The sequence below is a fragment of the Anabrus simplex genome, chromosome 4 (genome assembly GCF_040414725.1).
Source record: "Anabrus simplex isolate iqAnaSimp1 chromosome 4, ASM4041472v1, whole genome shotgun sequence".
Taxonomy (NCBI): domain Eukaryota; kingdom Metazoa; phylum Arthropoda; class Insecta; order Orthoptera; family Tettigoniidae; genus Anabrus; species Anabrus simplex.
This window is the reverse complement of record NC_090268.1, coordinates 212,025,373-212,041,808: the sequence shown is the minus strand read 5'-3', so window position 1 is coordinate 212,041,808 and position 16,436 is coordinate 212,025,373. Positions and strand designations below refer to the sequence as shown.

The 16,436-nt window shown below is 42.8% G+C and overlaps 1 protein-coding gene across 6 annotated transcripts in view; it reads left to right on the top strand.

Moving 5' to 3' along the window:
- Nucleotides 1-16,436, top strand: part of Idua (alpha-L-iduronidase) — a 276,679-nt gene that overhangs the window by 255,518 nt on the left and 4,725 nt on the right. For all 6 annotated transcript variants that reach the window (XM_067145339.2, XM_067145341.2, XM_067145338.2 and 3 more), the window contains 2 exons: nucleotides 5,099-5,175; nucleotides 12,933-13,057. In XM_067145339.2, coding sequence (XP_067001440.2) covers nucleotides 5,099-5,175; nucleotides 12,933-13,057 — 202 coding nt within the window. The remainder of the gene's footprint in view (nucleotides 1-5,098; nucleotides 5,176-12,932; nucleotides 13,058-16,436) is intronic.

Genomic DNA, 16,436 nt, shown 5'->3' with positions numbered 1-16,436 from the left:
ATTCTGTTGGCACTAGTGTATTGGTACTTTGATAATTTTCTGGGATGTTTGTTATTCCTTCCTTGTTGAGTATATTGCTAAAGTGTGTCATCCATTCTTCCATGTTTATATAGTGTGTCTGTGTTTATTTCCTGGGACGTAGAGCGAGATATGGGTCTTTCTTTGCCTCTTCTACTATTCTTTTACCTTCTTCCTCACAGTATATCCTTTTTTTTCCCGCGTGAGCGTTTTATAGAGACTTCTTTTTCTGTTGTATGCCTAATAGAGTGTAAGTGTAACTTTAAAGGTTTATGTATGGAGATGACAATTAATAAATAGATGAGCTAGCCTCACATAGATCCGATTTAGATCAACCACGAAGTTGCTATATGCTTAACGTCGCACCGACACAGTTAGGTCTTATGGCGACGATGGGATAGGGAAGGCCTAGGAGTGGGAAGGAAGCGGCCCCAGCATTTGCCTGATGTCTCGCCCGGTCAACCACGAAGTGACAAGTATGAAGATTATATGTTATAGTCATCAGGTAATGATCCTTCACTATCAGTAACATCAGTCATACTTCTTTTTATTAAAAAACAAGAGTTAGGGCGAAATAACAATTCATCATCAAAATCCACGGACCTACTACGCTGGCGTAGCAGGGGGAGAGGTGATACTCCCACGTGGCACGTGCCAGGTGGCGGATAGGGGGGTCCTAACCGGCTTGCCGGCGGACTTGAGGGAAATAAAATACCTCTCGCGGACCAAACACACTACCCCCTGTGGGTGGGAGACGCAGACGAAGAATACACCCACGGCACCTCCTGCCAGTCGTAAGAGGCGAGTAAAGGGGGCGACCAAGGTATTATTATATTAGTACCATGAAACTACTTGTGATTAGTACCACCACGCGGGGAACACCATGGGTCGCTTTTCCTTGCGTGTAGTACCACTATGTTGGGTACCAAATAGGTTTGTAATCATTAGCAAACGAGAGCGCGACGGCTTTTACAGTGCCTGTGATTAGTAGCACTATATGAGCGACACCATGGGATGACGGAACCCATGGTTCTGGCTTGCCTGTAATTAGTACCCGCTATATGAGGAACACCACGGGATAGTACGAGTCTCTGTGGTTAGTACACTTAGGTGATGAACATCATAGGTTTGCGTTACCTGTCAGTGGCGCCGCAATGTGCGAAACACAGTAGGTCTGTAGGTCTAGTATATGTGCGAATTTCCTTACCTGTGAGTAGTACCATAATGTGTGGAATACCGCGAGTCTACGCTACTCTTGATTAGTACCGCAACATGACAAATACCATGATTCTACTTTTCTAGCGATAAGTACCATTATGAGGGGCCGATGACTTGGATTTTGGACTCCTTTCGACTACAAGCATCATCGATCTATAGAAGCAGTCCCTTGGTCAGTAATACTGTTGTTTTACGCCAGCTTCTGTACATGTGAGGCACTGTGGGTCGGTTCGACTGATCGTTTTAAATTTATATCCATCCATCCGTCCATCCATTCATTCTTCGTCCTCACGTTTTAAATTGTGGTCAGTAGAGGATTTTTGGTTTTTAATTTGTCATTTCATTTCTTCTCATTTCGTACCATTAGGGTCCGATGACCTATATGTTAGGCCCCTCTAAACAACAAGCATCATCATCATCATCAAAATAAACGCCAGTGTCAGACAACAATTCTGAACAATACACAAGACATAATATAACGTTCTGTAAAGTAGGCCTAGCTTTAAGACAGCTAATAATTTTGAGGTTTCGTTTACAGTAGTAGAAATGAATGTGAATATATATATTATTAGGCGTAACATTACATATAATAAACTTCGATAGACTTGAAGAAACTTTAACCAAGAATTAGAATTATAACATAGCTTCAAAATTATACTAGCAATGATGTTAACAGAAGAAAAAATTGGTCCTAACGGTTAATAAGGGTTCCCAATGGAACAATTATGAACTCGAAGTGTAATACAATTGATATAATCGACACAAGAAATTGCTATGCATAAAAAGTTTATTTGAAATATGCCAATAAAAATATTGGATCATTAAGTTTAAAGTTCCGGAATTAACACTTACTGACTACAAGGGCATAAGAAAAAGCAATTTGCCCAAAGTTAAATAAAACTGAAGTAAAATATTTCGACGCCTAGCGCTGATGAAATGGGTTTTTCAAGACTGAACCCAATTACGATTCTTAGTCAGGGTCATAATCCAAATCTCTGATCTTCATTTTTCGCGGGGAACACGAAAATCCGTCTGATGTCGACTCGACTCCATTTTACTCAAGACTACAAATATCACTAGTCTCTTATTTGTATCAGATTATTTGCCGCATTGTCGCAGTTATGAATAGCGGCCACCAGATGCGCCACCAACTGGATGAAGGTTTATTTAATTTATTTTCCGGGTTGAACCGTGTTGTACTTGTACGCATATCACGTACAGTTTGCCGACGTTTCGAATACATTGCAGTATTCATTGTCAAGGCGACTGAAATACCCCTACTCGATCCGAGGTAATCAGTCTCCCAGGCAGAGTTACACTACTAGAGTGGCCTTGATCTTGGCCTTTTATATCCTAGCCTATCTGGCTGGCGTAAGCCCTGGCTGTCTCGCGAGGCTTCTGGAAAGTTTATGTCACAGCCAGGTAGTGGGGGCTTGCCCGCGCTGTTATGTAATGGGGTTGCGGCCCGTGTGTTTATGTTGTGGTCTGTATGTCTTAAACTATGAATGATGGGCATCCAAGAATTACTGATTTTGTATCCTTCTTCTAAATTTATGTTATTCGGATGTTTCTTGATTTCGATAGCCTCGCGGATTTTTCTTTCCAGATTCCAAGGGATAGCTGCTAGGATCTTGGTCTTGTCAAATGATATTCCGTGCCTAGTTTCGTAGGAATGCTTGGCTACTGCTGAAATATCTGTGTTTTGGTTCTTGGTGTGACGGATATGTTCTTTTAGGCGGGTGGAGATCAGACGTTTTGTCTCACCTACATAACAAGCTCCGCAGCTACATTCAATGTGATACACTCCAGGGGCCTGCAATTCTATTGTGTCTTTTACTGGTGGTAGATAACGGGCTAGCTTACGGTGAGGTTTATAGATAGTTTTTATGTTGTATTTGTCCAGTATCTTGCCGATCCTGTCTGTAGTGTTTTTAATGTATGGCAGTATCGCTGTTTTCTGGCGGGTCAGTTCTTCTTTCCCGTTGTTTTCTCCTGCGGCGGTCTTTTCTTTCTTCTCTTCTGTTTTTTTAAGGACTCGTCGGATGTTATTGAGCGAGTAGCCATTTTTCCTAAGGGTTTCCGTGAGGTGTTCTTTTTCTTCCTCGAGGTGCTCTGCGTCAGATATCGCTATGGCCCTGTTTACTAGTGATGTTAGGACAGCCTGCTTTTGTGATGGGTGATGATGAGACGAGGCGTGTAGGTACCTGTCTGTGTGAGTGGGTTTCCTGTATACTGCGCGACTCAGCGTCCCATTGGGGTTACGTATTACTAGCACATCCAGGAACGGTAGTTTTCCGTCTACTTCTATTTCCATGGTGAACTGAATATTTACGTGTATGGAGTTGAGATGGTCGAGAAATAGCTGTAGGTTATTGCTCCCGTGAGGCCAGATTACAAAAGTGTCGTCTACAAAACGGAGAAAACATTTCGGTTTCAGGGCAGATGTAGCTAAGGCTTTCTGTTCGAAGTGTTCCATATACATGTTTGCTATTATTGGAGAGAGTGGCGACCCCATCGCGGCCCCTTCAGTCTGTTCGTAGAACTCCCCGTTGAAATAGAAGTTTAGTTAATAGTCACGCCAACAGGTAGCGTTCAAATGCACACCAGCTGCATTTCCTCGTAACTTAATGAATGATACGACACACTTTCCAAATAGTTCCTAAACTTATTAAGTTCCGTAGTAACGTTACATTCTCGCTTTGGGTTTTATAGCACCCGCGATTGGTACCACTGTATGCGGAACACCGTGCGTTTACGTTGCCCGTGATTAGAACTGTTATGTGGGAAACACCACAGGTTTGGGAGAAGCCTGTGATTAGTACCACCGTATGAAGAACACAATGGACCTGCGTTAACTGGGATTAGTACCATTATGTGAGGAACACCATGGGTCTGAGCGTTGCCTACGTTTAGTACCAGTTTATAAGCGACTGCATGGATCTACGTTGCCTATGAGTGGTGCCATGTTATGTGAGGAAAACCATAGATCTCCATTACTTGTGAGTAGTGCATTACCTGTGACCAAGCTCGATAGCTGCAGTCGCTTAAGTGCGCCAGTATCCAGTATTCGGGAGATAGTAGGTTCGAACCCCACTGTCGGCAGCCCTGAAAATGGTTTTCCGTGGTTTCCCATTTTCACACCAGGCAAATGCTGGGGCTGTACCTTAATTAAGGCCACGGCCGCTTCCTTCCCACTCCTAGTGCTTCCCTGTCCCATCGTCGCCATAAGACCTATCTGTGTCTGTGCGACGTAAAGCCAATAGCAACAACAACAACAACAACAACAACAACAACAACAACATTACCTGTGATTAGTACCACTACGTGAGGAACACTGTGAGTCTACGTTACTTGTGATTAGTACAGCTACATGGGGAACAATATGGTTCTACTTTACCTGTGATTATTATCGTTATTAGGGGCCGGTGATCTGGATTTTGGATTTTGGAAGCAGTCTATTGTTCAGTTTATGTTATTGTGTCAAGTTATTTTATGGGAAGGTGGGACATTGCGGGTCGGATCCACTGATTGTTTTAAGGTCATAATCATTGTTCATCGTCGTTTTTTTAAATTCTAGTCAGTAGATGGATTTTGGATTGAATGTTGGATCCGCTGTTTATTGTAAGTTCATATTCATTAATTAATTCATTCATTTTTTAGCATCATGTTTTGAATTCTGGTCAGTGGATGAATTTTAATTGTCATTACATTTCGTACCATTGGGGGACCGATAACCTAGATGTTAGGCCCATTTAAACAACAATCATCATCATCATCATCATCATCATCATCACACAATAATTTGCACTGAGTGCTTTTTCCAAGAACTACTATTCTTGCGGATTATATCGTTTGTTGACAGGTGACTCTACTGGAGGTCTTCAACGTTACCTTTGGAGAGGTATTGCTGAAGTGGGACGATTCCTTCGTGGGAACCAGGTAAATAAATAAATAAATAAATAAATAAATAAATAAATAAATAAATAAATAAATAAATAAATAAATAATGTTTTAAGTGTAAGTACAATTACATAACCTTCACCTTCTCTGGCATTTTTGCTTCTGCAAGAAGCGTTTTGTCACTTTGTGTCATTTTTAAGTATCTTGGGGGATGCTTTGTAACGGGCTGCGCGCTGGTGACTTACAGCTACGTGAGGTCACGTCGAATTCCGTACTGTGGTGGATTTGATGACTTATTATCGTAATATTTATTTCAATCTCTTCAATCTCGTGTAATTATAGGTTAGCTTGCATGTTGATTATAATTAATCCTGTGAAAAGATCTCCTGGAAGATAAACCAATGCGTTAGTGCAATATTATATGAGGCACATTACATAGACATTTTTAGCTGCTTCTTTATCATATTATTCTTGATATATTGTGTGAAAGGTGGAAATATAGCAGACAGTTGCTAGGGGCTTTACGTCGCACCGACACAGATAGGTCTTATGGCGACGATGGGATAGGAAAGGCCTAGGAGTTGGAAGGAAGCGGCCGTGGCCTTAATTAAGGTACAGCCCCAGCATTTGCCTGGTGTGAAAATGGGAAACCACGGAAAACCATCTTCAGGGCTGCCGATAGTGGGATTCGAACCTACTATCTCCCGGTTGCAAGCTCACAGCCGCGCGCCAACTCGCAGTTTCTGTCAATTTGGTAATAATAATAAATATAATTTCACCTACAAGCCAAATGCAAATTATAAAGTGACTTGGACGGTGAATCTACAGGATCTGCAAAATATCAGGGGAGTAAACAAAAAATTGACTCCAGAAACGTTTAAAGTAACACAGCAATTAATTTTCAAAGGTACTCAATGGCTCAGAAAAATTAAGGGCAACATACATAAAATTTTAACGGTATGCTTATACAATTAATAATAATTTATGATAAAAGTTTTTGTGGTCTCTATCTTTCCTGTTTCACGCATGCAGGACCTAGAGGACTTTGCAACTTTAAGCATTTGATATGAGTATTTTTGTGAGAGAAAAAATAAGGTGATGATAATTGTTTTGGTCTAATCTGTCAACAAATCTAAACGTTTAATTCAGATTTGCTTCGAGTCAGTTTAGTTACTAGCATTAGAATCACCTGCAATTGAGCAGCTCGCTTCAAGAAGCCCGCAAACCTGATTGGGTTTTCTTCCGTTTCATTGATACCTTGTTACCTCTTACTATATGAGTACAATATTGGGAAACTGTTCTATTAAGATAGAACGCGGAATGGATCAGGAGAGTAGCCGATCATTCAGTGAGTTATTGCTTCCGGCCGGCAGGGTGCGTTACGTTCAGCGGCTAGCGAGACAAGAGTAATTGTTTTCAGTACGTACGTAAAATATTATCTGAAGAAGCATGCAGCCATTTTTAATGTATTTAATATATTGAATACAATTTTCGTTTGCAAGATATATATTGTTTTTGTTAAAGTGGAAAGTGCTTTCTTTTGAATTTCCACTTAGTTAACATTATTTCATACTACTACAGTCAATAATTTCGTGGAGTAGCGCCTACAGTGCAGGTTACACGGCGTACACTCATGTGGTACAGTCAATAAGTTCATGGACTGGCGCCTACAGTGTAGGTAACACGGCGTATAGGCTACTCATGTCCTACCTATGTACGTACTACAGTAAATATTATGTTCGTGGACTGGCGCGAACAGTTCAAGGATCACATAACTTTTTGACGTCTTTTCGCGATCCTGGCGATTTCGAAATGATCATCTCAAACGTTTTGCTAGCGAATATGCCTAATTTTTGGCAGAACTTGAAATTTTCCCGTTGCTCAAACTACGACATTCTCTAGTTCCGCCGCTGACATTCAACTACACTTTACAGCAGAAGCCGTAGTTGTCGGTACACTGTACGACTATGGACTAGCGAAGAATAATTCTCACGGCAACATCCTGTGTGGAAACTCTCCGCTATAGTGCACCGAAGTGACAGTGGACGGCCAGTGACTCTACTACGTATAACAGAACGACATATTTCGTTCTTGGAAAAACATCATCAGATTACGACATACCACTGTTTTAATTAAATATTGCGAACAAATGTAAAATAATTTATATAGAAAAACTGCGTACTATTCGTATGTCTCAATAAATGTGTGGACCGGGCGAGTTGGCCGTGCGCGTAGAGGCGCGCGGCTGTGAGCTTGCATCCGGGAGATAGTAGGTTCGAATCCCACTATCGGCAGCCCTGAAAATGGTTTTCCGTGGTTTCCCATTTTCACACCAGGCAAATGCTGGGGCTGTACCTTAATTAAGGCCACGGCCGCTTCCTTCCAACTCCTAGGCCTTTCCTATCCCACCGTCGCCATAAGACCTATCTGTGTCGGCGCGACGTAAAGCCCCTAGCAAAAAAAAAAAATGTGTGGTGTGGCTCCGGGCGAGTTGGCCGTGCGGTTAGAGGCGCGAGGCTGTGAGCTTGCATCCGGGAGATAGTGAGTTCGAATCCCACTGTCGGCAGCCCTAAAGATGGTTTTCCGTGGTTTCGCATTTTTACACCAGGCACCGGCCTCTTCCTTCCAACCTCTAGGCCTTTCCTATCTCATCGTCGCCAAAAGACCTATCTCTGTCTGTGCGACATAAAGCCACTGGCAAAAAAATAAATAAATACATTTGGAGACGTATGGTTCATGTTTGTGGGTTACTGTAGTCACGTCCTAGTTCGTGGACCATGGGCAACGGCTGAGTGGCCTAGTAAGTGGTCCTGAGAGTCGGGATACCAGTTACTATGGAATGGGAGTGGGCATCTCGGACATATTCTGAGTCGTGGCCCTCCTTGTGCTCAGGCGGCTAGGACTATACAATTCACCGGTGGTCCATAACCCGTTAGAGGAGAGATCCTCACTTGGACTATGTGCAAGTAGGGTAGCATCCTGCTTCATGAATTTACCGAGCTCAGAACACTTTAAGCAAGCCTCGGACCTATGGGAGTAATGGAGTCCCACTCCCATTTGACAGGCGAGGGACTCCTTGGAAACAACTTGGCGAACGAAATGGAATTCGATGGGGAGCTATCAATATTAATGGGGCTTATGGAAGAAACAAGGTAGAACTGGCTGAGTCAGCAAAGAGGATGCATCTGGATGTGCTAGGAGTAAGTGATATTCGGGTAAGGGGAGATAATGAGGAAGAGATAGGAGATTATAACGTGTACTTGACGGGTGTTAGAAAGGGAAGGGCAGAGTCTGGGGTAGGGCTCTTTATCAGGAATACCATTGTACGCAACATAGTTTCTGTTAGGCACGTAAATGAGCGAATGATGTGGGTGGATTTGTCAGTGGGAGGAATTAGGACAAGAATTGTGTCCGTGTATTCACCATGTGAGGGTGCAGATGAGGATGAAGTTGACAAGTTTTATGAAGCATTGAGTGACATCGTGGTCAGGGTCAACAGCAAGGATAGAATAGTACTAATGGGCGATTTCAATGCGAGAGTTGGGAATAGAACTGAAGGATACGAAAGGGTGATTGGTAAATGTGGGGAAGATATGGAAGCTAATGGGAATGGGAAGCGTTTGCTGGACTTCTATGATAGTATGGGTTTAGCTGTTACGAATACATTCTTCAAGCATAAGGCTATTCACCGCTACACATGGGAGGCTAGGGGTACCAGATCCATAATAGACTATATCTTAACAGACTTTGAATTCAGGAAATCTTTTAGGAATGTACGAGTTTTTCGGGGATTTTTCGACGATACAGACCACTATCTGATCTGTAGTGAAATAAGTATCTCTAGGCCTAGGGTAGAGAAAGTGAAATCTGTCTGCAAACGAATAAGGGTAGAAAATCTCCAGGACGAGGAAATTAGACAGAAGTACATGGATATGATTAGTGAGAAGTTTCGAACAGTAGACAGTAAGCAGTTTCAGGATATAGAAAGTGAATGGGTGGCATACAGCAATGGAATGCCTAGGAACAACTGTGTGTAAAGATGGGAAAAGGCGAACATGTTGGTGGAATGATGAAGTGAGAGCAGCCTGTAAACGTAAAAAGAAGGCTTATCAGAAATGGCTCCAAACAAGGGCCGAGGCAGACAGGGATTGGTACGTAGATGAAAGAAAAAGAGCGAAACAAATAGTTGTTGAATCCAGAAAGAAGTCATGGGAAGATTTTGGTAATAACCTGGAAAGGTTAGGTCAGGCAGCAGGGAAACCTTTCTGGACAGTAATAAAGAATCTTAGGAAGGGAGGGAAAAAGGAAATGAACAGTGTTTTGAGTAATTCAGGTGAACTCATAATAGATCCCAGGGAATCACTGGAGAGGTGAAGGGAATATTTTGAACATCTTCTCAATGTAAAAGGAAATCATCATGGTGGTGTTGCAAACAGCCAAGCTCATGGGGAGGAGGAAAATGATGTTGGTGAAATTATGATGAGGAAGTGGAAAGGATAGTAAATAAACTCCATTGTCATAAGGCAGCAGGAATAGATGAAATTAGACCTGAAATGGTGAAGTATAGTGGGAAGGCAGGTATGAAATGGCTTCATGGAGTAGTAAAATTAGCGTGGAGTGTTGGTAAGGTACCTTCAGATTGGACAAAAGCAGTAATTGCACCTATCTATAAGCAAGGGAACAGGAAGGATTGCAACAACTATCGAGGTATCTCATTGATTAGTGTACCAGGCAAAGTATTCACTGGCATCTTGGAAGGGAGGGTGCGATCAGTCGTTGAGAGGAAGTTGGATGAAAACCAGTGTGGTTTCAGACCACAAAGAGGCTGTCAGGGTCAGATTTTCAGTATGCGCCAGGTAATTGAAAAATGCTACGGGAGGAATAGGCAGTTGTGTTTATGTTTCGTAGATCTAGAGAAAGCATATGACAGGGTACCAAGGGAAAAGATGTTCGCTATACTGGGGGACTGTGGAATTAAAAGTAGATTATTAAAATCAATCAAATGCATTTATGTTGACAATTGGGCTTCAGTGAGAATTGATGGTAGAATGAGTTCTTGGTTCAGGGTACTTACAGGGGTTAGACAAGGCTGTAATCTTTCACCTTTGCTGTTCGTAGTTTACATGGATCATCTTCTTAAAGGTATAAAATGGCAGGGAGGGATTCAGTTAGGTGGAAATGTAATAACAAGTCTGGTTTATGCTGACGACTTGGTCTTAATGGCAGATTGTGCCGAAAGCCTGCAGTGTAATATCTTGGAACTAGAAAATAGGTGCAATGAGTATGGTATGAAAATTAGCCTCTCGAAGACTAAATTGATATCAGTAGCTAAGAAATCCAACAGAACTGAATGTCAGATTGGTGATACAAAGCTAGAACAGGTCGATAATTTCAAGTATTTAGGTTGTGTGTTCTCCCTGAATGGTAATATAGTAAGTAAGATTGAATCAAGGCGTCTTAAAGCTAATGCAGTGAGCTCGAAGTTGCGATCAACAGTATTCTGTAAGAAGGAAGTCAGCTCCTAGACGAAATTATCTTTACATCGGTCTGTTTTCAGACCAACTTTGCTTTACGGGAACGAAAGCTGGGTGAACTCAGGATATCTTATTCATAAGTTAGAAGTAACAGACATGAAAATAGCAAGAATGATTGCTGGTACAAACAGGTAGGAACAATGGCAAGATGGTACCCGAATGAGGAGATAAAGGCTAATTTAGGAATGAACACGATGGATGAAGCTGTACGCATAAACCGGCTTCGGTGGTGGGGTCATGTGAGGCGAATGGAGGAGGATTGGTTACCTAGGAGAATAATGGACTCTGTTATGGAGGGTAAGAGAAGTAGAGGGAGACCAAGATGACGATGGTTAGACTCGGTTTATAACGATTTAAATATAAGAGGTATAGAACTAAATGAGGCCACAACACTAGTTGCAAATCGAGGATTGTGGCGACGTTTAGTAAATTCTCAGAGGCTTGGAGACTGAACGCTGAAAGGCATAACAGTCTATAATGAATGTATGTATGTATGTATGTATGTATGTATGTATGTATGTATGTATGTATGTATGTATGTATGTATGTATGTATTTGGAGACGTTTTTGAACTTATCTCAATGATACATACGGTCTGTTGGTAACTTTCCGTTATGTCATGTTCCAGTGTCGTCATCGGTTTTCGTAGAAATGTTATCTTTATCATACACATTCCATTATTAATATGTTTTTCATTTTCGGGTGTTTCGTAGTTTTATAAATCTTCCATTAGTTTTGACATACTGGATAAATTCAAAGTTATATACAGTATGTAAGACAGTAATTGAATTACTTTAGAAACGTGCTATTTCATTTGTGTCAAACAGTAAATTAAATATAAGCATGATTTGTTTTAGGTAATTTATATCCAATGGACTTAAAACGAGAAAATATAAGTGTGAAATGAGTAATTTAATTCTCCACGAACCTACTACGCTGGCGTAGCAGGGGGAGAGGTGATACTCCCACGTGGCGCGTCCCACGTGGCGGATGGGGGGTACTAACCGGCTTGCCAGCGGACTTGAGGGAAATAAAATACCTCTCGCGGACCAAACACACTACCCCCTGCGGATGGGAGACGCACATATAGAATACACCCGCGGTTTCCCCTGCCTGTCGTAAGAGGCGACTAAAGAGGGCGACCAAGGGATGATTGAATTAGAACGATGAAACTACTTTTGATTCGTACCATCATGCGGGGAACACCATAGGTTGCCTCTACTTGCGAGTAGTACCACTAAATTCGGTGAGAAATAGGTTTGTGATTAGTAGCAGTAAAGAGGCTGGCCTGGGGGTTTCCAGTACCCGTGCGTCGTACCCATGCGAGCAACACCTTGGGTCTGGGCGTTGCCTGTGAGTTGTACCACTATATGAGCGACACCGTGGGTCTGCGTTGCCTGTGATTAATACCCACTATGTGGGGAACACCACGGGAATACCGGCGCCCGTGGCTAGTACACCTAGGTGAGGAACCTCATCGGTTTGCGTTGGCTACGAATGGCGCCACTGAGTGAGAAACATCATAGGTCTGCGTTACCTGTACGAAGTGCAATACTTGTGAGTAGTACCATCATGTGTGGAACACCGTGAGTCTTCGCTACTTTTGATTAGTACCCCAACATGACAAATACCATGGTTCTACTTTACTCGCGACATGTACCATTCTGTGGGGCCTTAGACGTGGATTTTGCACCCCTTTTGACATCAAGCATCATTGTGCTTTATAAGTGGTCCCTTGGTCAGTAATACTATTATTTACGATTTTTTTTTGCCTGATCCACTGTTTTTTTGTTGGGTTCATGTCCATCCATTCATTTTTCATGACATTTTTTATTTTATTTTGCTCAGTGGATGAATTTGAACTTGTTGTTGTCATTTCATTTCGTACCATTAGGGGCCGATGACCTCGATGTTAGGTCCCTTTAAACAACAAGCATCATCATCATCATCATCATCATCATTTCATGTGTCTGTCATTAATCTTTGGCCCAGGGGAGTGACACAGGCTTCGGCAGGCTGTACAATTCCTATCCTCGCACCTAGGCGGGGGCTTCAATTCCATTCCTGACTCGGTCAAATGACTGAAACAGGTTGTGGATTTTTTCAAATAGCACACCTTTGTATAACATACGAGTACTTTTGTATCTTAAAACTCATCCCGTCAGTATCTCTATTTCAAGTTTTCGGGTTTAGGGGCTTATTTTAGAGCACTTTTAAATTATGGTTTTGAATGATATGCTGAATCTTTCATTTTTGTTGCAGATGCATCAAGACGTACGAAGTGCAATTTTCACCATCACACGCTGCTGGGCCGGATCAGTTCCGACGCATAAATGTTGAAGATATAATATTTTTATCATTTCAGTACGTCGCAGTACGGGAAGCAGGTATGTTTGATCTTTGGCTTAATTTTGTGCTGCCGCATGTTATACTCTGTCCATTTGGGAAAAATAGCGTGACGACCATCTTCTAGGCGAATCCTTGTGTTTACTTCAATCCTGTGGGTGGGGACTCAGACGAAGAATACACCCACGGTATCCCCTTACTCCCGTAGAAAGTGACTTAAAGGGTCAGGTGGTCATCGGTCCCCTCATTTTCCCCCTTTCTTTAGGATCGGTTGTAGACCGAATGAAACTATGATGCACGTGCTGCTTGGTGGGGCCTCTTACGAGTGCGACTGCGCTCGAATGCCCAGACGGTAAACACAGCCCATCGGGTGGGAGCCCCATGTACTAAGGGGGTAGTGTCCGTCTGACAACACAGGTCCCCGCACAGCCGAATGCCAGAAGAGCATATTATTTATTTATTATTCGCTAATCGGCCAGCTATGGACTCATTGTACATTCTGGCGTTTACTCAGTTTTCGATTGATCCAAAAGGTTTTCATGAGCTCGCTGTACTGAGCACGGCGTTCATCTTTACACATTGCACCAGTTGTCCACTTCGCATCCTCGAAAGTCCCAACTTGTTCTGAAAACGTCTCGTTCCTGCGTGCTATCTGGTCATAGGCCCATTTCTTCGAGGTCTTTTTTGATGTTAGCGTAACAGGGAATTTTTGTTTTTGGTGTTGAATCAAAATTACAAAAAATGCGTTTTGTCCATTGAGAGTCGTCCTTCCATCGTAGGTGATCGCAGAATCCAACACTGCGTTTGCGCATTTTGTCCGCGATCTTCTCTATCACAGAGTAGATTTTTTTGTCTGGATTTTCTTATGTACATACCGTTTTGTTAGTTTGGGCCAAGAATGTTGTAGAGAATCTTTCTTTCTGACACATAAAGAGATACCGGCTGAACGATAGTGTTAAAATGGTGAATTTTGGTATTTATAGAAAAATACTTTTTGTTATGTATTGAAACAGGAACCGCCCGTAATCAAACTGGCGACAACGCGGTCTGTTTCTTCCTTTCAAATTGTGCGCGTTGTGGGCTATGATGCAGCACTTCCGGCGAGCGAACTCGCGGCAGTCTGCTAAGACATGACCACGACGTCACGAAACGCGTAGCCCATACGTCAGAGAGAACCATCTGGAAGCTTTTTTATATCTCCGCTTTCAGATGAGGTATCGACTAACGGACAACGGGACCGTGAATCTTACCATAACAGATACCTCATGTCCAAATTTCACGTTAATAACTCTTTTATTTGGAGTCTCCGTGGCTCAGACGGCAGCGCGTCGGCCTCTCACCGCTGGATACCGTGGTTCAACTCCCGGTCTTTCCATGTGAGATTTGTGCTGGACAAAGCGGAGGCGGGACAGGTTTTTCTCCGGGTACTCCGGTTTTCCCTGTCATCTTTCATTCCAGCAACACTCTCCATTCTCATTTCGTAGCATCTATCATTCATTAATATATCACTTTGGGAGTGGCGACCCCATCGTAATAGCCTATATATGATTCATTCATTTCATCCCTGACCCGGTCAATGACTGGAAAACAGGTTGTAGGTTTTCATTTTCAACTATTTTATTTAAGGAGATATCGCAACGCCAAGACATCAAGTAATTTCAATGACGTGTATGCTCAGGGTCAAGTCCGGATATATAAGACGAGCGAGAGGACAGTGCAGCACATGTCAGGTTTTACATGTAGGCATCCTTCTATTTCCGTCTATGTGGTTTTGTCCTGACCCTTATTCACGGTGCGAAATCAGAAAGAAGTGGTGGTGGTGGTGGGAGAGGGAACATAGGCTTAATTACTAGTGTTTACTTCAGGCAATAACCGCCAGAGGAAGGAGTATACAATTTCCCTGTTAGTTAATTACTCCCTCCCCCAGAAAAATGTACATTTTAATTTTTTTTGTTTGAATTTTGTTATAACAAGAATGATAAACATTACAAAGATATTCCAGTCAGCTGAGAATGTTATGAGAATCTGTTCTTTTCTTAAGAAACGCCAGACTGAGCGCGATTTGTTCTGATTGATTGTTTTAATAGTGAAACCTTTCTGTGCTGACTGAACGAATGTCAGCTTGTACACTCCTGAAGTGAATATGTCCTATAGGCTACTTATCGGAAAGATACGCTCCTCAATTAGTACAGGAGTGGTGTAAGCTCGAGCCACTTAGAGCAATGACAAAAGAGGAGAAGGCGGGTTTCAGATGGACTTGCCTGAGTGAAACATGAGCAATAGTCTGCAGGTCTGGATTGCTACTGCTGCGTTGTTTTACTGGTCAAGGTCTGGCAGTGGTTTGTATTATTGCTGATGTTTTTATGAAAATATGCACAGTAAAAATCATTCTTCTTCTTCTTTTCCTGCCGCTTTTTCCCACACCTGTGGGGTCGCGGGTGCGAACTGCGTCGCACATGTGGATTTGGCCCTGTTTTTACGGCCGGATGCCCTTCCTGACGCCAACCCTCTATGGAGGGATGTAAGCACTATTGCGTGTTTCTGTGGTGGTTGGTAGTGTAGTATGTTGTCTGAATATGATGAGGAGAGTGTTGGGACGGACATATACACCCAGTCCCTGAGCCAGAAGAATTAATCAGAAGCGATTAAAATCCCCGACCCGGCCGGGAGTCGAACCCGGGACCCTCTGAACCGAAGGCCAGTACGCTGACCATTCAGCCAACGAGTCGGACACAGTAAAAATCATTCATTTCAGTAATAAATTATATGTGTTCTGCATTCTCCTCGTTATTTTATAATGAAAGATTACCCCCCCCCCCCTGGAAATTTTAGTCGGGGGTACCTTTGAGTTAAAATCAACGGTGGGAGAAATCCCTCCCTTCCTCCCCCCCGCGATTTCGCACCCTGCCCTTATAACCCGATTACACCGCTATTTGATACCCATACCACATCTGGCCTGGTAACATGCTAAGCATGGGGACAGGCAAATACTCCTGTAGTATCACACTCCCACTCCTCCCTTCTATCTTTCTCTTCTTAGAACAAATAACATGTGGGAGGCAATGTAGAATAGGACGATTGCCACGCGGGGGGAGCAGCATGTGCCCCCCCCCCCCCGAGAAACACTTACCCTCCAGCAGGCGCACTGGGGTATAAAGTACACCACTGCTAATTTTTCAACTTGGCAACACTGTAGCTATTCTAAGATTATGCCAGAGGAACAGTTCGGTTTCATACCCGGCAAAACCACACTCCAGGCCATTGAGAAAATACTTGCAAACATATAGGACGCCATCAGTAAAAAAACCCTGTGTGTGGGGGACGCAGATGAAGAATACACCCGCGGTATTCCCTGCCTGTCGTAAGAGGTGACTACAAGGGGACCAAGGGGCTCTCAACTTGGAAGTGTGGATTGGGGAC